The sequence below is a fragment of the Nymphalis io genome, chromosome 22 (assembly GCF_905147045.1).
Source record: "Nymphalis io chromosome 22, ilAglIoxx1.1, whole genome shotgun sequence".
NCBI classification, from domain to species: domain Eukaryota; kingdom Metazoa; phylum Arthropoda; class Insecta; order Lepidoptera; family Nymphalidae; genus Nymphalis; species Nymphalis io.
In genome coordinates, this window is record NC_065909.1 from 1,366,045 (window position 1) to 1,389,603 (window position 23,559).

Below are 23,559 nucleotides of genomic sequence, written 5' to 3' on the forward strand. Positions count from 1 at the left end.
TACACCCCCCCCATAATTGAGAACATTTTGAAACAAGTCTCAAAGTCAAGGTTGAAAGATTTTTAGAAAAACAATTTGACGGATTGAAAACACGATATATATTTTATTGTTACTAGTTATTAATTCTCTCTGACAGCTATTGTTTAAAACTCAAGCGAATGTAAAGTAAACGCTGCCATTTTGTTCATTTACACGATTAAATCAAATATTAAGAAAAAAAAATGGCAATGAATATTGAATACGAATTATTTTGAAATTCTGTTCAGGTCTCTTTCGATGTGTTAGTTGAACGCCTAAAATTGACTCGCTCAATTTTGGTCAATTTTTTTAACAAATAGTTGTTGGTTAACAAAATAAAAAACATACAATATATATCATAAGCCGTAGTATAAGCCGTATATTATAAGGGTTTACTTATAAAATAAAATAGAATTTTACACGGTACCTTTGTGCAGGCCCATTTGCCTTCAACATACTACATTTTATATCATAATAATGATATCCTGGGACATTATTCACACACGGCCATCTGATCCCAAGTCAAGCAGAGCTTTTACTATGGAAACCAGACAACTGATATACTACATATACTACTTTTCTTTTGTAATACATACTTGTATAGATAGTTACATCCAGACTCGGGATAAACAGACACGTTCATCCAAACATATGTCTGTCCTGGGTAGGAATCGAACCCACAACCTTCGGCGTGAAAGGCAAGTATTTACCAACCAGCAACGGGTCCATCAATTCTGTGATTGACAGGGCGCATTAACGGTGTAAGATGTGTTTTAATATTTTTTACATTTGAAAATTTTTATGGACGAAGATAACTAATCTTAAGGTGGAAAGTTAACCATAAAAACTATCTTAAAATGTTATTTGATTTTGTATTAATTTCGATAATAAATTTTACTACAATAACCTGTACGAAATAAATTTAAATCATATAAAAATATGACCACTGATAATACCTACTGATTTTGCAGCGTATGATTTTCTATTTGCAAGTTTCCAATTTTTAAATTTAATTATATACTGGCATTGTAATTTAAAACAGGATCCAATTAATAGTAAAAAAAGTAGAATAAGACATAAAAAAATTATAGGTACTCATTTTGTTACGAAATTAACATAAACAAAAATGGCGCCGGATATTTTAATAAATAATCCATCTTCGCCCGATTTTTTGCAATATTACACAATAAAAACGATAATTGAGACGTTTGTTAAATACTAAAGTCAAATCAATAGACATCAAAAAGGCAATAAAAATATTAAGTCATAAATATGACTAAAACTACGTGATTAAATGCGGTATTTAAAACCTAGCTTCATAGATGTTTGTGTAAAAAAAGATTATAAATAATAATAATACCTACATGTATTTTTATGACTTCTGAACACAGCAGAATGTCAATTTTTTTTTTAAATATCAATAGGCATTATTAATTTAGGTGAAGATTTTTTGTGTTGAGTAAAGTTAGCTTTAACTACGTGCTTTTAAATATATATTCTTAGGTATTGTACAATTTATATATTTTAATAATAGGAATTCGGATAAGTAGTTGATATGGCGTATTATTAGTAGGAATTTATATTTAGAAAAGTTTGTTTTTTTTTTAATCAATTTTTATTATTAAATAAACTGTTTAGTTACCTATTAAAATATACTCCTCAATTTGTGAACATAAATTATTTTACGTGATAAATAAACAACTTATTAAAACTTAGTATTACACGATAATATAATCGGATAGTTAAAGAACACATTAACAAAGGAATTTTATCATTAGAAGAAACAATACACTAATATGAATTCTATAACGCACCTTTATTAGTTATAGCTTTATCGGCGCACTAAACATAATCACTTATCACCATTGAAACACAACACTGCAGAAGAAAAAACAAACTATTTTTTATTTTGTATTTTTCGCGGTACGACTCACGTTTTTAACACTGGAATCGCGCGAAACAACACGACACTTTCTCAACGCGGTGCGCGGTAAACTGAACTAAGACTTTGACATAACCTCAAACTGCATTCTATTTTGTTCTAATGTTTTGTAGCTAACATTTTTCATTGCTCGTCTTGTATCAAACTCTATGTGATCCTACGTTGATAATAGTCAATGAACAGTGAAATTTTTATTTCGTTGTGACGGTGTATAGTTCTAAGGGGTAAACAACTAGATTATTCTCAAACTGTATTTCTTATTAGCCTGGTTCTACCGTTTTTGCTTGAAGATGTGTTATTCGAAATGAATATATTCATTGCGCTATAGTCATAAATGTTTGTAATAGTTGAATATCAAGTTTAAATAGAATTCAGTATTTTAAATTGTCGGTAATTTTGTTTTTATAAAATAGGTAGTTTTTATAAGGTAGGCGGTCGTGGACCTTCTGATGTTAAGTGGTAACCACCGATTTTGGGCTTATGACGTCGAGATTTATGTCTTTTTTTTAGATGTTCATTGTTTAATGGCTGAATGCACTCTCAGGTGGCTCCAGTCCTCCGGTGTTACAAATGTCGATGGCAGTCACGTTTCGTCAGGTGAAACACAGTCGGCTTCAAACTATTAATTAAAAAAATATTTTTAAGTTAGCCATTAGACCAACCGGCTGTTATTGACAATTTCAAAAACAATAAAGTATCTATGTAATATATTCATTATAAAATATAATAAACAAAACAGGTACACAGTGCACTATGTATATAATTTGGGAAGCCGATTAGTTTAAAGGTATATTTGATGAAGTGCTGCAACGCCAGTCACGCGCAAGCGATCCCATGGCGCTCCTCGTTAAGACAGAAAGGGTACCACTGGTATTTTAGTTGGAACTCTGACGGTCGGGGCGCACTCGGCGCCTTCGACACCGGTGACCCCACATACCCCCCCACTGTTCCCGTGGGGGAAACGCGTAATGCGTTGTTCCATTGTTAAAAAAAGTGCTGCAACGCCATCTCGTATAAGCATCTAATATAAACCATAAGCTAATCCATATATTTAAAATTCATTAAAAATTATAGCGTTGAAGATATTTTTATTGGCAAAAAAGCAGGTATTCTTTTCAAAAGAGGCACTAGACGCCATGATTATCGACCGTGCGCTAATGAGATTTGCTCGGAAACACCTTTAGTGTATCGTGTTCTTGTAATGAGTATTTGCATGTTTGGAATGGAAATATGCGAGGGATTTTAAACGTCTAATTCTGAGCATTTGTGTTAAATACTTTCAACTTTATATAAACGTTGCTTAGCGGGTGATTTGTTAAACTTTTCTGTGTTTTTTTTTTATCATACATAATCTCGAATACACTAAATATATATAGTCGAAAGCTATTAACATCCACAGCTAAATAATAAAAAACATAACAGATAAAAAATGTAATTTCTGCCTTAAAGGATGTACTTATGACAAATACTCTATTGTATAAAAACATAATAAAACTTGACGATCGATACTTAACTTTATAAAAAATAATTAATGATCAATAGTGCTACGGTTTACCGGTTGTCTAGTGATATAAAAGGTTGCACGTTCAATACTGACCTCTTGGCTAATTAACGTGTCCCTAGCAAAGGTTTACGGTTAAATGGAAGGGTGAATAGAAGCTTAAGTAATTAATTGAAAGAGAAAACGCTATTTTTATGTAATATTTTGGCATACTTATGTTGCCATTAACGTACAATTCCACATACCTTTAATAAAGTGCGATAACATTCCTATTAGTGTTAAGTATAAGATTGTAAGTTATAACTTAGTCCGAACGAAACGAAATCACGAAAAAAAGCAAGCATCTGATATCCTGGGACCAGGGACATTATCCTGGGACATTATTCACACACGGCCATCTGGTGCTAAATTAAGCAGAGCTTGTATTATAGAAACCAGACAACTGATATACTACTACATATACTACTTTTCTTTTGTAAATACATACTTATATAGATAATTACACCCAGACTCAGGACAAACAGACACGTTCATGCACCCAAATGTCTGTCCTGGGTGGGAATCGAACCCACAACCTTCGGCGTGAATGTCAAGTATTTATCAACCTAGCGTGGTTGGTAGATACCGCCCCGTCAAATCCCATAAAATCTACCTATATATAATCTGTAGTTATAAGATTTAGTAAATAAAATTAAAGTAAAAGAGTCAGGTGCTCTGACCACTGGACTATCTCCGCTAAATGTATATACACAAGTATCAATGGATGTTTCACGGTTTACCTCGTATCCTACACAATACATCCGATTGACATAAAACATTGTATACTTCGTTGTTGACACTTGCGTGAAGTTTTCTGGCCATTCATTGTACCACTAACAATATGTAGGTATCAGATAACTGTTTACGAAAAACAAAAACACATAATTCCAATAATATTCCATGTTTATACTCTATAATTGTACACCACGCTACCGAAATTTAAATACATTTTTTTTTTATTATATGTCCGGGATGGCTAATGACTCTACTCCACCTGATGATAAGTGGTAGTAGAGTCCAAACGCGACGACGGCCAGTACAGTCGGGAAGAATGTTCTGTACTAGCCGTCACCGCCTTGCCGGCCCGCAAGATGCCTCTTCACGCCTCGTTTGAAGGAACCCGGGTTGTAAGAGGAGGGGAACACGTGAGCTGGTAAGGAATTCCATTTTTTGGTAGTGCGACAAAGAAAGGAGTTGCCAAATTTCTTTGTGCTCGATGGAATGACATCAATTCCATCGAGCACAAAGAAATTTACACAGTTAGGCGGTGACATCGAGAACCAGCTCGCGTGGACTTAAGAAGGAAGGGGGAAGCAGGAATTAGAGAATAATATAAAAACCTTGCAATCCTATATTCTAATATACTTATGTTGATGTTCAGGACAAATCGGGTCGTATAATATGCAATAGAGATGAAAATGAACATGTATCTTCCAATAATATGGTAATTTGTTATCGGCTATTGTGATTTCCCAGGGTTGAATGGAGATATATCAGAATATCGTCTGCAGTAATGTGATAGAACGATGATATTTTATTAATTGATTCATGAATACTGAGAAGTGTAGAGGAGATAAAACGCCACCCAGGCGTACATTAGACATCCCATCACAATCAGCTAATCACCAGATACAGAGACATATTATAATGTTTATTTTTTTAACTTCTTTTGCTAAGTTTCAATTTTACTATTTATATTAGCTGTTAGATAGTTATATGTGATGGATGCTGTGGTTTCCTGTAACTGAGGGAGAACATAGATTTATAACTCGCATATTATATTAAAGCTTGTCATGTGTATTCCTTGTTAGAGATCCTAATAACATAAAATAAAATGCACAAGTGTGCCCACAAACACAGGTGCACTCTCTACTCCTTCACTATTATCCGATGGAACGGTCAATACGATCAGTAAGAGTTGAGGCACGGCACCAACGGTTTAACGGTACACACTTAGAGAAATGTAATAAAGTTTTACCAGCCTGACTTGGGTTTTAAACTCCTTGGTCCTTGAGGTCCTTGAGATCTTATAATGGCAGGCTATAAGAAAATGTCTTCCCTTATTTGACAAGGACTGTTAAGGAAGAAAAGAATAGAAATTTGACGGAAACCTTGTTTTTTGTTCGCTGGAAAAACGCATTTACGCGTTTCTCACACATGACGTGGTGTATATGAGAACTGCAGTGGAACTCCAGTGCAACGGAATACCCACTAAAAAACCAGCAGTAGCCTCACCTCTTAGCCGTCTCTTCGGGGTGCATCATGGGATCGCTTGTGCATATTACCGAGACGCCCTAGCGGTTGCCCCCGCCCGTGTGCGCTTCCTATCCTAGTTGGGTTCCCATAATACAGAGAACCCGACTAGCCCCGGTGGTGCTAACGGGGGAAAGGTGCGCATAACGCCGAAATTGGACGGAAACCTGTCCTATGTATTACTAATTCAATAGATATAAGCCATCTGTTGTAACTGGTTTTTTAATGTAAATTTCTTAAATAATAAAACAATAATTCTTATATTTTTATTAATTCTTTTGCGACTGTATCCATATTATAGGGAACAGAATTATTACATCTTTAGGATACCTTAAAACACGATATTTTTTTTTTGAGAATTGAAGTTTTATTCGAAATACATTAAGATATGCAATTGCTTTTGATATGCATATTTTAGTGTTCTAGTCCAAGAGTAATGAAAAAAAAACTTTTTTTTTTAAATTGACATACCACAGACTATCTGTCATAAACATTGAATGATAGTAAGTTTTTAATTTCATTAAACTTGACCTAAAACATGAAGTAAGATCGAAAATTGTTCCAAATTTGTGCGCTGTAGAACTAGCATTGTAATAAAAATTAATTTATGAAATACTTAAATTTTATAATTACATTCGCTTAATGCTTAATATCTATTATATCTAGATAAATATAAAGACTATTTAACAGACAATCTAATATCTTTGGCGAAGCGTATATTATTTACAATAATAGAATTTATTAAGAAAAAAAAGAAGAAAAATTCAGTGGTAACAAATTTTAAATTATTATTATACAAATTATTTACCTACTTATTTATATATTGATATCATTTTAGTCTCTTTAGTCAAATCCTTAATCATACAAGTATTTAATTAAATTAAAACGATAAACGCAATACAATTTATTTATTTTACAAATATGTTTTTTTGACAGACGTTTGACAGATGTTACGTATTACACTCTCTTTTTATTATTTATCGCTTCTTATATTCTTTCTCTCTCTCTTTTTCATGAGTTTTGACTTTAATAAAACATCATATGACAGTTGTTCAAATTTATAAAAAAAATATTCAGCAATTCGTTCATGAAAACGAGAAAATTGACGAAATTGAGAAGTGTTAATTTAGATTACTTATATATTTATTGTTATCTCGTGAAATATATATAATAACGACAATATCTGTTTCTGAATCTTTACTGAGCGCCGGATAAGCCATTTTTAAGACGCATAAGTCGAAAGAAAATACCGATTTTGTTCCTTAAATGAGTTGTGATTACAACACTGGTGACGTCAAATAAATGCGGTAAGGGCTAAATTTCGATGATGTTAAATTGATCCAGGAATCTCATTGAATGAATGTATTAAAAATGTAACAAAGTGCTAACGGGTGTGTCCGTACCCTAATGTTGTAATGTATAAATGTTATATCAATGGATTTCTATCGATTCAGACCAAATAATACTATTGAATATATTACGTCTGTTCTTCGTCATTTTCATGGAACTCTTCATTCTGAGTCAACTGAATATATTTTTTAAAAACACAGTGTCGGAAACAATACTTTTTGTTTTATAAAAAGAAATATCTTTATCTATGGAAAACAAAAAAAAAATCACTCGTAAATTAATTAAGTTAATATAATTTATAAAGTCTTTATTCAATAAATCCTATTTGAATCTAATGAAAATTGGCTTCTTATTATATAAAAGTTCTAGATAATAATTTACTAAATGAAAAGGCAACTTAAATAAAACCTTAAACATTTTTGAACGGAATTTGTGGCTCAAAAAATATTGGCACAATAATATCTATACGACAACATAAACTTTTCCACATAATGCCCTAAAAAATTAGTCACGTAATTATCTCTCATTATCTCTCCTTAATAGTCTATTAACTCTAAAAATTCTATTTTTATAAGTCTCTATCGGCGATCTTCTCAGCATACGTGTTGCGGCCACACGTGTCATACCGGCTTTATAACTTTCTAGTGACAAAATGGCGGGCGTTTCGCGCCTTTTCAAAATATCAGTCGGGAAGATGGCTTCGTCTGAGAGCATGGCATCGATGTCACCGTTGAACATTGCGAGCGTATCAGTCGAAGTGTAGTTACTTATTGGAGTGCAGAGTGGTATTGCGTTAGACCATTTTCGGTTCCTGTGAAAATGTAAATAGCAATTATTTAACTGTGTGTCATTTTGTTACATCCTCTTAAGGAGCGTATTGTACTAATTTTAAATATTGATCATGTGATATTAAAAAGTCCGAGACAATGACGTCAGTATTGTGTATCGATAAAAGCCTCAATAGCGTTTGTTTTTGAAGCATGAGCCAGTATTACAAGCACAAAAAACAGATCTTATATATTAACCTTTGTGCATCGATAATTTTAGACTTTTAATCAAATGTTGCCAGTACAGACATAAGGAATGTTAACTTATCTTATATTTTTTTAATTAAGCATATTATAACATATATTGTTTTGTTACCGCGATTAAAATGAGAAACGTAAATAATTTGTTATACTTGAGACATCTGAGCATCGGAGCCCCTTTAAGCTTATATCCAGGTTCGCACGTGAATGATACGGTTTCGCCAATCTTGTAGTAGAATTTGACTGATGACATGCGTCCAGAAATAGTCGTACCAGGATATGTGCAGGCTTGAGCACCTGGCGACGAAATTTACATATATTGATTGAAATCCAATTTTAAAGTATTTAAAAAAAATGATTCGAAATGAACTAATGCTTCCAAATTAATAGTGTTAATGAACAAATTTTTTTATTTATTACAGATTTGCATATATATTTTTAATAGTTTTAAAGCATAATATTTAGTAAGCTCCATATTATTTCTGAATTTGATAAGACGTATTGAAAAGATGTACATGTCGGCGGTTTATCACTCCAACGTCCGCTGTCTTGACAGACGAGGATAGGTCTTCCATGGAGTGTGTGTTCAGGGTTGCAGTGAAATTGCAGCACGTCACCAGCTCTGTATGGTGCTCGTCCAAGGACGTACCCTGAGGCCGGTGGTGGTAGTGCTGGACATGAAACCTCTGGAATGAGTTATGAAGTTTTTAATACTGTATTTTGACTAGAAAGAAAAAAAAGGAATGAAATAAGGGAGAATCTTCTTAAAATAATGTCCTTTGTGCCTGTATACTAGCTCACTTAAGCTTCACATTGATCGAATCCATATAAACGCTTTATTTATTATAAAGCCACAGATAATTCCTTTAGTATATTTAATATATGGTTATGTTTTCATTGCACTTGTTTCCGGAACTAAGTTACCTCTACAAATAGGAAACGGCCTAGCCCAGTCAGCAGCGGGGAGACACACAGTCTCTGTGGGTCCATCTAATGCCCAGCCTGGCGGACAGGAGAAAGCAGCGCGTCCACCCACACCGCGCGATACTACTGCCACCCGTGGTCGTCGCTCGCCTTCACCAAGGGGTGAATCGTGCAGAACTTCCCCACATTCTACACCTGAGATAAAATATTTTTTATATCATCATTATTCAAGGGACAGATTTAATGCGTTTTGCATTGCCACCAACATAAGGGGTGTAAAGCTTACAATAATTGTATTTATTGTTTCTTACTTTCGCAAACAGGCAGTGGCGCGCTCCAGTTGCCCGACGCACGACACAGCAGCGTGTGTGAACCAAGCAGCGCGTTACCGTTAGCACAGGAGAACTTGATTTCAGTGCCGAGTTGTGTCTCCAAAGTGCTCGCCACCAGACCTCGGCGAATAGGTAGAGGTGGGCAATGAACATCTGCGGAAAGTTTATGGTATAGTTTTTATACTTGTCGGTAGCTAGTTTTCGGTAAAATGTATTCCATATATATTTTAACCTAAAAACAATTTGCTAAGTCGCTGATTATACTGAATTGGTACAGTATATGTATCCGATACTAAGCTGACAGTAGTATAAAATTTTTGCAGATAAGTCAAATAAAATCTGATAATAGAAATGTCTAAAGTCTGCATTTACCTTCAACAATAATTTCTACTTGGTGGCTTTGTCGAGCGGGCGTTTCACAACGGTATATTCCAGAATCTTCTTTTTCAGCATTTAATATACTTATCCTATATTCGAGACTACTGTCTCGACCAGGGTCTGTTGTCCAGCCTTCTATGTACTTCTTATCCAATCTGAAGGTATGGTAAATTTAATGAGACAGCCACGCTTACATATAGTCATTATACAGGATAATTGTAAATAAAAAAAACAACCCTATTCTGATTTTATTAATTTACTACCCATCCCGCATGGCTACACTCATGTGTAACATTACTGCTCCACCAGTGTTATAGCATGATGTTTAAAATTTCTCTTGCCCTGTCCTTAACAATAATGGACATCCATGTATTTTTTTTCCAAATCGGATTGGTGTATTCGTTGATGGGCGCGTTCAAACAATGAAACTATTTAGCTTTATAATATTAGTATATGTTACGAACTATATTATAATATTAAATACTTCACACCTAACATTCTCTTCTAGGATAAATATATGTATACATTTTCAAGGACCAACGATAGAGACTTGCAAAACAGTGTTAGTTCAATTATGTTATGATTTTTTTACGATGGTAAAATGAAATCAAATTATTGTTTATTCAAGTAGCCTAATAGGGGTACATTTGATTCATCATGTTATAGTATTGAATAAAATGCAAAGTTACCACCGGTTCGGAATGTAGATTCCGTCGAGAAGAACCGGCAAGTTACTCTTTTTTATTCTTTTAATTATAGTATTTTTTTATTATTTATATAATCTTGTGTTGGATAATATGATCATTTATTAAAGTTTTAAATATGATATTAGAAATATACTTCAGGATAAGACTTACTCTGGATCAAGAAGCGTAACGTTCCACTTGGGATTGCCGAATCTCCTCATCCACAAACACTCCATATGCAGTACGGCACCAGGGTATACTAATAACTTGCCATCGTTTGTCTGTGCAATTGGCCCTTGAGAATGCCGGAACAGAATTGTTGGGGGTTTTTCCACTGAAAATATAATATTTCTGGTAATATTTTCTAGCATCGACAAATGTAAAGAACGCACACGTTTAATCCGTTTCCTTATCACGTCTTATATGTCTTGCTAAAATTTACAAAATGGCTACGAAACTTATATTTTGGACTTGGCAAAATTTGTAAACTCAAGAAGATCATAGAGCAGCATTATATAGTCAATGTGTCTATAATATATACGCACTAGCATAATCATTTTCTTGATTTAGTCCAAAGCATGTAGGTTTCACGCCGTCCCAGGACCCACCAATACATCTCCGTACCGAGGACCCAGCCATCGCATATTTACCGATATCACTGCATCTAAACGACAAAAATATATTGGCAATGTAGTGTGCACACATCTACAATAATGTATTAATTAGTATTTTATTTATAATACCGATCTTATGCCTTGAGTTAAGCACGTTCAAATGGTGAACATTACAAGCAACAAGTAATAATAATAATGTCCTCCAGACCGATTTCAGCCACGGCGGCCAATCTCAAGAGAGATTAGCCAACTACGCAAGAGATATTATAGTGCAAAACCTAACTCTCATAGTCCGATGGGACGGCAATCCGACACGACCGGAAAGAGTTCAGGCGCAGGAACAACGGCTTTACGGGCTTTCCGAGGCACAGGAGTGAATACACTTCCAGACTCCGGGCTGTTACTGAGAATTTTTCTGACAGAAAAACCCAGTAACTTTTTATTGGCCCGACTTGGGAATTGAACCCAGGACGTTTTTTTTTTTTTTTATAGAATAGGAATGCGGACGAGCATATGGGCCACCTGATGGTAAGTGGCTGGCTCACTCACCCTTCAAACCGGAACACAACAATATCAAGTATTGCTGTTTTGCGGTAGAATATCTGATGAGTGGGTGGTACCTACCCAGACGAGCTTGCACAAAGCCCTACCACCAGTACCAACAGTCCGGGTCTGCAGCCTTACATCAAGCCACTAGACCACAGAGGCAGTCAATGGCAATGCAACAAGTAATATACTATCCTTATAGAACTTATTTCAAAGCAGCTTAATTATAAGTTACCTATATTTATATTAAGAACATGTTTATATCCAATACGAATTATGCATCAATAATTATTGTTGTTGTTCGGAATTTAACAAAAAGCGAATCAAATTATATGCGCTGTACTCGTTCTGTAAGTACATGGAACATTACATTCCTTTTATAAGGGTCGATGACAAAGGATAAAATTCAAGGGCCAATCGTTGTCCTTGACGTAAGTTTGCGTTTTGTTTCTGCTCGAACAATTATATATTTGATAATATATCGAACAATTATATATTATTTTATAATATATAATTGTTCGAGCGGTAAGTGCTAAACATTATCATTTTTTAATACAGTCCCACTGTGTTTATAAATATATTTATTTATTTTTACTTGTAATCAACAGCGTTACAGAAATGGTTGTACAGTTATTACTAATTATTAAAGTAAGGCCACGTAGGATTAGGCCACGAAAAAGCCGAGATGGCCTAGTGGTTAGAACGCGTGAATCTTAACCGATGATCGTGGGTTCAAACCCGGGCAAGCACCACTGAATTTCCATGTGCTTAATTTGTGTTTATAATTCATAAAAATCGGTGAAGGAAAACATCGTGAGGAAACCTGCATGTGTCTAATTTCATTGAAATTATGCCACATGTGTATTCTACCAACCCGCATTGGAGCAGCGTGGTGGAATAAGCTCCAAACCTTCTCCTCAAAAGGGAGAGGAGGCCTTAGCCCAGCAGTGGGACATTAAGAGGCTGTTACGGTTACTGTTACGTAGGATTACCAAGATATTATACCACATAGGATACGAAGCTTGAGAAAAAAAATTAAAAGTTAAGACATAGTATAAGTGTTAATATTTACAGTAAAAAACATTCTCGCTTAATATTCATGCGAGAAAATCGTAATTTAGTAAATCGTAATTAGGTCGTAAACGCAAATATAAACATTAAGATAGTTAAAAACATGTAATTATATACCTAGACACTATAACTGATCCCGGCGGGAAGTCAACAGTCTCAGTGATCTCAAGGTCATTGAAAAACGAGACGACATGCGGCTCCTCGTTGCGGAAGGTACAGCTGTTATTGCTTAGAAGTTCTTCACTCTGCGCTTCCAGGTCTTCTGTGGAATTATTTTATCTTAATTATTTGGGATGATCGCAACGTTTTAATTTAATTCCGAAAGAATGAACTGAAACAGTAAATATCATGTTTTGTTTGCATTGCATAAACTTACCACAATTAAAACTTTTGCCGACCCAATTTCCATGTTCACATATTAGTTTCCAAGTCGTTTTCTCACCCATGATAGACGCTATACATCTAAATGTGACCTCCGTTCCGTGAGGATAACCATCCGCTTCAACAGTCTCGTTAACCTCCGATCCGTCACGGTAAATAAGAGTTCCTTGTACCCTAGTAAAAATCGTTATTTGGAAAAGTAAACCAAAATTGCCTAAATGTAGTGTCGATGTTAAAAATTTAAGAAATTATCAGTTTAGTAAAGTATAGTCAAAATGTTAACAAAAATCCCCCGTATTTACTGTAAACATGCACTATCGTACTCGTGAATTTGCAACATAACGCAAGCTCGGCCAAGACAGAAAGGAAAAAGCCAAAAACAGCGATGTAGCTGTCTCATTAGTGATTAGTTTCACGCACATAAAACTCGAAACTAAGCCCTGCCTTCTGAGGATTTTGAAATCGTTGAAACGATAAAGACCGAGTGAAAGATTATAAATCTATAAAACTTAATGTATGAAAAATAGTTATTGAAGAAATCAAATAATTCCAAAAGAAGTCACCGAATATGGTGACGTTTTTCATGATAGTGATAAAGTAGTTAAAAGTGATGAAGCTATTGATTTGGATGATGATGATCAGAAATATGATGAAGTTACAGAAGCAAAAGTCCGAACCTAGAAGGCTCTCACCAGGGCTTGGCATCCCTGAACGCCTGGGTTCCCTTCAGTCTTTCCAGCCAGCAAATAAGAAACGCAGACTTTGCAAAAATATTATTTTTTTTGTCGCTTCCCATGTTTTACTGGGTATCTATGGTTTGAGTTGTCAAGTTGTGTTCTTACATCCACAAACACTGAACACACCTTGAACTCAACTTTTTATTAACTATATAGGCAAAAATAATACAATAAATAATAAAACAAATAATACAATGCGTTTAAAGCTTACAGATCAAGGTACTATTGCTTGCTTATATAATTGGATACAATTTATTCCGAGATCAGACAAGCTTTGTTGTAAAATCACCCAAAAATACATGAATAAGTACAGTTTAACAATTTGATTAATAGCCTCATTGGTAAAAAAAGAAACAAAATACCCACACAAAAGCTACAATGAAAGCGCATTGATAAAGAAAAACATTGATTGTATATATATAGAGTGAATCTCTTTTCCATTTGGCATATAGCAGCAGCGATATGTATATATTTACTTATCATTCTTTAATAAATTATTCTTGTTCATATTATTAACGAGGCAAAAAGATTCATACTGGTTTAGCATTATTCTTTTAAATGGTTACATGAAAAATCCTTTACCTAGCTGGCGGCCCGCACTCTATAACTCCTTTCCCTTGTAAATCTGGCTCTAATTCGGAGATATCTTCCCTTACAATGTCTGATCCACTTTGATATTCTGATGTTGGTCGAGGGCGAGTTACATTTGCTGTAATGATTTTATGTAAATTATTTAATAACTTAACTAATTAACTTGAGAATTGTATATTTTTAAGTCATATTTGAACTGTTAAATTGTTGTTTTAAAGATGTTTATTAATTTAAAAAAAAAAACAAAGATTTTCAATGGTTTGAATTCATTCGAAATACGAACCTAAAGGCCTACAAAAATCGAGGACTGTCGGTTGCAATCTTCCCAAATGGCAGTTTAGCGTGGCAGGCGGTAACCGCCCAGGTTCACATGCAATGTTAATGGATGATGCATGTGCTACTGTCAGACCTGCTCTGTATCCCGCTTCGTATGTCGCACCATGCAGGATTGGAAGTTCACATGGGGCTGGCATAACATAACATACACGGTAATACTAAATGATTAAATGGCTTTACTGGAGGATTTAGACAGGTCCTTAGAGATGAACGATTTTGGAAATATTATACAAAATTGAAATGAAGTCCACGAAGTTTTAGTTGAAAGGTTTTTAGAAAGGTATATGTACAAAATTAAATTTTATTGTTCGGTTGCAAATTTGTAATAGTGCAGAATTGATAGGTGGCAAGTATAAAAAAAATAGTAGCGTACCGGCCACACATTCCGGCATACTAGTAACAGCCCATTCACCAAGCCAGCAACGAAGATTTGTTGGTCCTTGGACGTTATACCTAGAAAAAGCTAAATTTTAATGATGTCCTTTATATTTCTTTCAATAAAAATCATGGATATATAATAATGCTATAAATATTCAAAGCTTATCTTAAAGATAACAAAGCAACGACAGATGCACTTTCAACAATTCGGTTGCTGCAGCTGGTCAGGCTTCACTACTTCAATAGAAAATAGCATTGAAATCGCTGTAATGCTTTATTTTTTCTAGTCAGTCAAGAAAAATTTTTTTATTTTTAGTATACAATTTCTTGTATCTCATTTCTAGTTTACTGCATTAATAGGTACTTATATAAATATGATGATTATATATATTATTTATAAGCGTATTTATAATCATTAGGAACCCTCGGTGGTCTTACCCATATTCACACGAGAAATGGACAACCTGACCATTAGGTACCGGATCCGTTTCGTTTAATTCCTTCTCGTCTCCTTGGCCGAGTCCCGACACAATGCTTGCTGGACTTGCACTCGGTGACATTGTGTATATTCCATATTCAGTAGACGGCACGTGACAAGGTACTGTAAAAGAAACTTTACTATGAACACTTAACGTCCAATTTAGAATATCGTACACGTATCATGCGCATTACAATAAAATTGTGGTTTCATTCCGGATTTTAAATTATGTTTCCTGTTTTTACTCACGAATTTCACATATCGGCTTCTCTGGCTTCCACCTACCACGTACACACTTAGCTGTCGCGTTAGGCTCTAAGTTCAGACCGTAGCCTTTACCGCAAGCGACTCTGACAATAGTTCCTAAAATAATATTAGAACTTCATCTAACATAGTAGTATTTTAAAGAGACTATTTGGTATAAGATATATTTTTAGCATCTATTTCAGAACGAGTTATGTATGTTCAATTCTTACCGGAACTAAAAGTGTTATTGGGGTCCCTTCCATACTTAACCACCTCAATGTTTATGTAAGGCTCACTCTCAATTGCTTCACAAGGACTTTTAGGTCTACCTTTCTTTCCTTTGTCATTCCCCGTCTTATTTCCGCCTTCTACATCTTTAGCTTCAACGCTTTGACCTGTTTCATCTTCTGCACTCGTTTGAGATTGCTGCCTGTTTCTTCCACCTTTACCTTCCCGGCCTCTGTAAGTAATTTACGTATTTCATAATTTTGACCATGGATATATAATATTATGTAAAAATCTATAAACTTACGTTTTGGGCACAGTTGCTGTGGTTTGATTCAATCTATCGGTTTTTCTGCTCGTTCTCTTTTCGCGTTTATCAGTTTTATTACTTACTTCGGTTGAATTAGTGTTTTTGTATTGGAGAGGGATTACTGCCACTTCTTTTTCACCGGATGTATGTTTCGATGGAAGGGGTATGACTTTGAGTAAATCCGAATCAATATCACTAGTTAATTTTGGATTTTGGGGAATAGAATTTACTGTTGATAATTGAGTATCAGATTCTTCCATATTTATATTACGTTTGACTCTAGGTTTGGGCTCTTCTAGTGTTTGGGTTGTGCTATGTATGTTGCTATCAGTTGCATTTAGTTCAATATCAATTTCTTTTCGAACATTATTTTTTGAATTCAAAAATCTTTTCCGCCTTTTGTCGACGTACCTTTCGAAATATTGGTGTTTTAACTTGTTAATATTTTCGGATATTTCATTGTTCTCGAACTCATGATCTGGGAAAACGCCGCCTTTCAATATAGTTATATGTGAATCGTTTTCTAAATCACTGGAATCATCATACTCAGTTGAATCAACTCGATGAACCAATTCATCATCTTCTGGTTCATAAACCGGTTGATAAGAATAAAACTTATGTCCTATAGGTTCACCGTGTACATTATAAACAGTGTAAACAGCTGTTGGGAAATTTTCTCCATCAGGAACGTCGGAGCCTATCATATCATCTTCATCTCCGTCGAAGTCGAGATCAAATTTCTTCATCAACTTGAAATTTGCATGTCTCAGTGTTTGTTTTTGATTATCATGGTTATACTTGTCGTATAATTCATCCACTTGCTCTTGAGAAGCATCTGACTGTCTTCGGAGCTTGTTGTAATATTGTCGCAAGTAGGCGGATCGTTTGTGACGAAGCTCTGGTTCAGTTACAGACCGACGTCTTCGACTCCATCTTATTCGAGGATGTTGATAGAGTGTGCACCTGAAGAATATAAATATAAATTAAGCAAATTTCCTTAAAATGCGTAGTCTTTAAATAGCCAAGTTCTATGAGAAAATTCATTTCTTACTTCGGAAGTTCTCTAGGACTCCAGTGACCACCAATACAGGTTGCTCCTGGTGGACCTTCAGACAGTACATATCCTTTTTCACACTCATACATAATTTGCTTATTATTTACTACCTGAAAATAAATATATAATTCAGTTATGTTATATTTTACATAGAATTCATTATAATTTATCTGAATTACCTTTTTAACATAAGGGCGATAATCGTATAAGCCCATATTTCCAACAAGGAGTACTTTACCATTTTCAATATAACCAGGAAATGGGCAGAATACTGAAAGAAATGTTAAAAGGAATGCTTATAGTTTATATACTTTATATAGTCTATATATTATAAAAATATGTCAGAACAGATGTTGCAACATATAGGGCTCAGATAAGAACTCTCCTAATATTTATTTGTTTTTAAGTAAGTAAGGTAGTGGTTTCGTTCCAATTAAAGATATAATAATGAATGCTAGCATGTGCAGATAGGTAGACAGCAGTACAGTACAGTACAGTAACAGTCTGTAAATGTTGCCACTGCTGGGCTAAGGCCTCCTTTCCCTTTTTGAGGAGAAGGTTTGGAGCTTATTCCACCACGCTGCTTCAACGCGGGTTGGTAGAATACACATGTGGCATAATTTCAATGAAATTAGACACATGACAGGTTTCCTCACGATGTTTTCCTTCACCGTCAAGCACGAGATGAATTATAAACACAAATTAAGCACATGAAAATTCAGTGGCGCTTGCCCGGGTTTCAACCCACGATCATCGGTTAAGATTCACGCGTTCTCACCATCTCGGCTAGGTAGACAGCATTTGCCACAAAATATTTATTTTGATTATTATTTAGAAATTAATTTACCTCATTTAGTAATACTCCGACATACACTTAGTACATACATATTACATACAGAAACAATTAATTAAATTATAATCTTTAAAATCATATCATTTTAATGTTAGAATCACCTTCCTCACACTTCGGTGTTTCTCCACTCCAGACACCAAATGAACAGACCACGATTGGATTCCCTCGTAATTCGTATCCATCTTTGCATCTGAATCTCGCTTTCATTCCGTGTTCAGTTTTCGGAGCTATAACCATACCGTGTCGAGGGAATTTTGGCATTTTTTTACATCTATAATAATTTTGTACATAAGTATCGATTGAATCTTTATTATTTTCTAAAGTAACAGCTTCTGTGTATATAATTAAGAGTTATTTATATCTAAAATATTCTAAATTAATATAAATTATTTTTAGCTTTGTTTTTTTTTTTACTTTTCTTAATAAAACATTAGGAAAAAAAATTTGAAATATTTTGCTGTATATACAGCGGAAAGTTTTCACCAGAAAACGTTAACACAAGAACATGAGACAAAATTGCCAATGCGCACTTTAAAAGCGAACCCAAAAATCAAAAACTATTGCTTATTATCAACGGAATATCTACATACAAGTCGGAAACAGCGCATTATTATGTGTCTTTAAAAGATTCGATTTTTTTTTCTAAACGTATAAGATACAAATAAACGATAACGTTAGTTTAATTTATCTGTATGATATTAATTTTGCAATGCCTTTGATTAAAAGCACTTGTCTGAGACACATTAACAATGAAAGAAGAAATGAAATCATATATGTTGATTTTATTTTGCCGTGATGGCTTTTTTATATTTTTCCCATGCCTTTTTATTTATTGTCTTTATTTAGTAATAATAAAAATATACTGAGACATTATTTACACACGGCCATCTGATCCCAAGCTAAGCAGAGCTTGTAGTATGGAAACCAGACCACTGATATACTATACTATATATATATCTTTCATGGGTGGAAATCAAACCGACAACCTTCGCCGTGAAAGGCAAGTATCTACCAACCACGCCAACCGGCCCTTCCGGAAAGGAAGAAATCACTTATTTAGCGGTCACCCATCTTTTTGTATGCACTATGTTAGAATTTTTAAGGACTTATTTATATGAATTATATATAAATAAGTATATATATAATAATAGCCTTTACTAATGAGATTTGCGAATATAGTACTCTCACTACATTTAACTACTTGAATGCTTAACTCCCATTTCTTAGATTTATGAGGATTAACCTTCAAAAGGATTGTATTTTTCAGAAAAAAAATACGGCCTTACGAAGTAACTGATTAGTTTAACAAGGCTGCTCTTTTTTCGAATGTCAAATCAATAATGACAGAAAGAGTTCCAATCAGTTTTTAAATAAACAGCCACTAATGAAAGTTTATAAGTAAGGCTGATATTGTTTATTTAGTTACCTAGCTGGTTGACATCTCGGTATTTGTGTCCAAGTACCATTATTGCACGTAACAGCGACGTTATTTGAAGGAAATTCATAATTCTTCTCGCAATCAACAACAATCATCTCTCCTGGAAACAAAGGAACATGGAATATTTTACATATACACATAGATCGAAGGTATATACCGCAAATAGTTACAAATATATTTATCGATAAAGTGGTCCGTGGGACTCACTACGATATCGCGTCTGTTTGAAATGTGCTTGACGTCACGAGTTTTCATTGACGATTTGAACGATTAATAAAGTAGTTGTCCCAAAGCTAAGGCCTCCTCTCCGCTTGAGAAGAAGGTTTGGAGCTAATTCTTATTAGTCTAGTGCCAGAATATCAATGAAATTAGACACATGCAGATTTCCTCACGATGTTATGCTTCACCGTCGAGCACGAGATGAATTATATACACAAATTAAGCACATTAAAATTTAATGGTGCTTGGGTTTGAATCCAAAATCATCTGTTAAGATTCATTTATTTACTTGGTCAACAGACAGATAGGAAGATCTTTCATATAAAATGGTTTTTTCGTCACTGAATTTTCTTGTTTACTATTTAGGTGATCTTTTATTTATATAGTAATAAGGGCTTACCATGTTGAACCATGGAAGAGCTCCCAACTATTTGTGTATGCTCCTGCGTCTCATTTTCACCTGTCCTGTTTTCCATTAACACGACTTTCCCTTGGGAAACGTGTGGAACGACACATGGTGCTAAAATAAAATATATTTTCTCTAAAATATTCTAACAAACTAATATAACCAGTTTTTGATGTAAATTTTATGAAAACAATTAAACTGTCATGAAGTATTGAAATAGCTGGTTCGTAAAAACTGTAATTTCACCATATTAGCGATCATAATATGGAACAATTAAAAGAAGTTACTATTAGGTAATGTAGTAACCTAAACATTGCGGTAAAGGGTGACTCCAAGTGCCGTCACTCTGGCATATCGCAGATCCATTGCCTTCCATTCTCATCCCATCCTGACATCGGAATATTATCGACGCTCCTAATCCTGTACCCGAGGATATGTTCTCCAGCCACCCGTTCCAGAGCTGCCCTGGATGTCCGCAATTGATTTCTGGCAAAACATAACGAATGTTTAATAATTTTTATGTACATACAACCCCTTTATATTTTGAAATAAAAATGTATGTTGACTGTAATTTTTTTTTAAATTATATAATGTACATTTAATTCAGCTGTTATTAGTTTAGAAATCAGTAGCGGACAGAGATTGGAAGTTGTCTGTGTTTACACTCTGATCTGGTTGTGTGAAAAAAAGAATAATTTGATCTGATTTGGTTAAATTAAAATAATACTTTATTCTAGTAGACTTTTACAAGCACTTTTAAATCGTCATGTAGCTGTACATGCTTTATAGAGTACGTCTGTCTGTGTGTTGTCCTGCGCCTAAATTCTCTCCGTGTTGGATTGCTATGCCATCGAATTATACGCAAAAATTTGAACCGTATAATATGTTCTAAGCAGTTGTATATTCTCATTTGTGATTGGCGGCTATGGCCAACACCAGTCACGAGGACATCATCGTAATTATATATATTCCTTACCCTTGCACATAGGCTGAGTTCCCGACCACTTCTTATCAGCTCCACATCGTCTAGTGGCGTCACCCACCAGGCGGTATCCGTACTTGCACTCATAGGATACCACCGAGTTGTACGCACAAGACGTGTACACAGCCTTTCCATGTCTTGGTGCCTCTGGCGGCGGACACTGCACCTGCGTCACCACTAGATGGCGACACGCGTCGCTTTAACTTGACACGTTATGGCAATAGATGGCGCTGTACTAAATCTTGTTAGTTCATAAGCTTCGCCGGATCGCAGATGGAAAAATTTTGATTTGAAACATCCCAGATTAATTATGAAATTTATATATTTTAAATATAAAATAATCACTATGATAACTTTTGATTGATATTATTTATGTGAATTAAAAAATATCGTTGGTACTCAAGACATTTTTACTAATGTACTTTTTGTGTGTAAATTATGTCTTCAAATAATTCGATTAGTTTAATACTAAGATTGTTTTCCAAATACTTAAACCCATGCATTAAATAAAAGGAAGCATCATGCGATAATTTAAATAAAACAATAATATTTCGTTTACCTTTATTTCGCTACAGCACAGTAAATTCGAAGTGTTTACTTTAAGAAGATATAAGAGATAGAAATTTACAATAAATTCAACATCGAAGCCTCATCTACATACATCATTAAATCATCTAGCAATAACGTTAGGCTAAAGGCAGTTAGGTATTCGTTATAATTTGTTACCATGGCCATGAAAATTTTGTATTTTTTTTTATTTGGAAAGTTTGCGCTAACATTATAGAATAACAATTCTATATTTGCAATAATACTACAAAATTAATTCAAACTGTCCCCTTCTCTCCTTCTTTTCAGCAGCAGGAAAGGAGAAAAAAGATGTTTTTTAATTTATTAATCACAACTCAGTTTCCGAGGACGTCCCACTTGGTTCCATTTTTAACCCTTAATAAGATATTGCAGATGTAAAAGAAAATTTGAAAATCTTTAGAAAAGATAAATAATAAATAAATATTAAAAAATAAAAAAACTTTACCTTATTTAATTTATTTAACTTTAACTTATTTCGCTTAGGAAATTCAAGAAATAATTAATCAAGTGGGAGATCCGATCCAATTGCGTCATGACAATGATATTGCTGGTGATAGCCATGATAATATTGAAATACCAAGCGCCATGCCAACTAGTCACCGAAAACATTTATATAATTCACGATAATTCGAAAACCATGCAACATTCCAAATGAACGACACTGAAATCGGCAACTACATTGTCACGAAGCAATGCCAAACGCAGGAAGTCTTGAAATTTGGTCTTAATGATGAGCCTAATTAATAGCATCTTGTTATTGAAATCTATTACGTATCTATTATATATTTATTTATTAATTAATTGCTCCATTTTAGTGCCCTGATACTTAAAATAAAACAAGTATTATTAACATCAAAGTTTCTTGAGTTAGTCTTTGGCTTCTACTTAATTTAGACTCATCACTTAAACCTTTGAAACATATAATCATTAAGACTACTTACGGACACAAGTTGGTAGTTCTTTAGGTGCCCAGGCCCCATCAGCTTGACAGTAACGTTCAGCTTTGCCCACCAGCTCGAAGCCTTGTCCGCACTGCACCACAGCTCTGCATCCGAAGGTGTGACAGTCAGCGGTCACCCATCCGTGTGGAACGTCTCCTGGTTCGCCGCAAGAGCGAGCTGTATGTGAAAAATAATAAATTGAAAATGGCAATTAAAGAAATAAACAGAAAGTAGACTAAATTGGCATTATATGTTAACTAACTCTAACAAAAGGTAGTGAGGAAATTGGTGTATAATGGCATGTGTTACAACTCGATAGCGATAGATGGCGCTCATTCAATACGTCAATTTTCTGAATCGCGCTGTCTAAATTGTCGTTATTAGTTGTATATTTTAATTTACCGTTTGATCCCCCGAAATTAGTTTGGCGTAAGCAGAGGTATAATCGGGAAGATGAAATGTCAAATATTACTTATTTTATTAATTCCAACAAAACTATCTTGGCACGCCCATAAGCTTTGTCAGCTTGTTTGGATGCTAAACATTAGGACGACATTGTCTTTTAATAAATGCTTAATCATAATTACACATCAACATATTTATAAAACTAATACACAGGCGAGCTCTCAATAAACACAGCGTATATAATATTGTATGTGTGTACGTACACACACACACACATACTAATACATCACAAACTTAATAGAGACGTCA

At 34.4% G+C, this 23,559-nt stretch overlaps 2 protein-coding genes across 3 annotated transcripts in view; both read right to left on the reverse strand.

The window, feature by feature from the left end:
* LOC126777039 (rhophilin-2-A) overlaps positions 1-1,994 on the reverse strand; it is a 90,252-nt gene extending 88,258 nt beyond the window's left edge. For both annotated transcript variants that reach the window (XM_050499886.1, XM_050499884.1), the window contains exon 1: positions 1,833-1,994. The gene's annotated coding sequence lies outside the window, so the exon portion shown is untranslated. The remainder of the gene's footprint in view (positions 1-1,832) is intronic.
* Positions 1,995-7,507: 5,513 nt separating this feature from the next.
* LOC126777020 (uncharacterized) overlaps positions 7,508-23,559 on the reverse strand; it is a 126,159-nt gene continuing 110,107 nt past the window's right edge. Inside the window, exons 7-31 of the mRNA XM_050499842.1 lie at positions 22,846-23,022; positions 21,311-21,493; positions 20,641-20,820; positions 20,329-20,448; positions 19,698-19,809; positions 18,373-18,542; positions 17,598-17,689; positions 17,416-17,528; positions 16,362-17,327; positions 16,060-16,289; positions 15,833-15,946; positions 15,544-15,706; positions 15,101-15,180; positions 14,675-14,857; positions 14,383-14,509; positions 13,059-13,237; positions 12,800-12,944; positions 10,997-11,115; positions 10,623-10,785; positions 9,760-9,920; positions 9,367-9,540; positions 9,056-9,250; positions 8,647-8,817; positions 8,284-8,428; positions 7,508-7,914 (exon numbers count right to left, since the gene is read on the reverse strand). Coding sequence (XP_050355799.1) covers positions 7,620-7,914; positions 8,284-8,428; positions 8,647-8,817; positions 9,056-9,250; positions 9,367-9,540; positions 9,760-9,920; positions 10,623-10,785; positions 10,997-11,115; positions 12,800-12,944; positions 13,059-13,237; positions 14,383-14,509; positions 14,675-14,857; positions 15,101-15,180; positions 15,544-15,706; positions 15,833-15,946; positions 16,060-16,289; positions 16,362-17,327; positions 17,416-17,528; positions 17,598-17,689; positions 18,373-18,542; positions 19,698-19,809; positions 20,329-20,448; positions 20,641-20,820; positions 21,311-21,493; positions 22,846-23,022 — 4,757 coding nt within the window. The 3' untranslated portion in view covers positions 7,508-7,619. The remainder of the gene's footprint in view (positions 7,915-8,283; positions 8,429-8,646; positions 8,818-9,055; positions 9,251-9,366; positions 9,541-9,759; positions 9,921-10,622; positions 10,786-10,996; positions 11,116-12,799; positions 12,945-13,058; positions 13,238-14,382; positions 14,510-14,674; positions 14,858-15,100; positions 15,181-15,543; positions 15,707-15,832; positions 15,947-16,059; positions 16,290-16,361; positions 17,328-17,415; positions 17,529-17,597; positions 17,690-18,372; positions 18,543-19,697; positions 19,810-20,328; positions 20,449-20,640; positions 20,821-21,310; positions 21,494-22,845; positions 23,023-23,559) is intronic.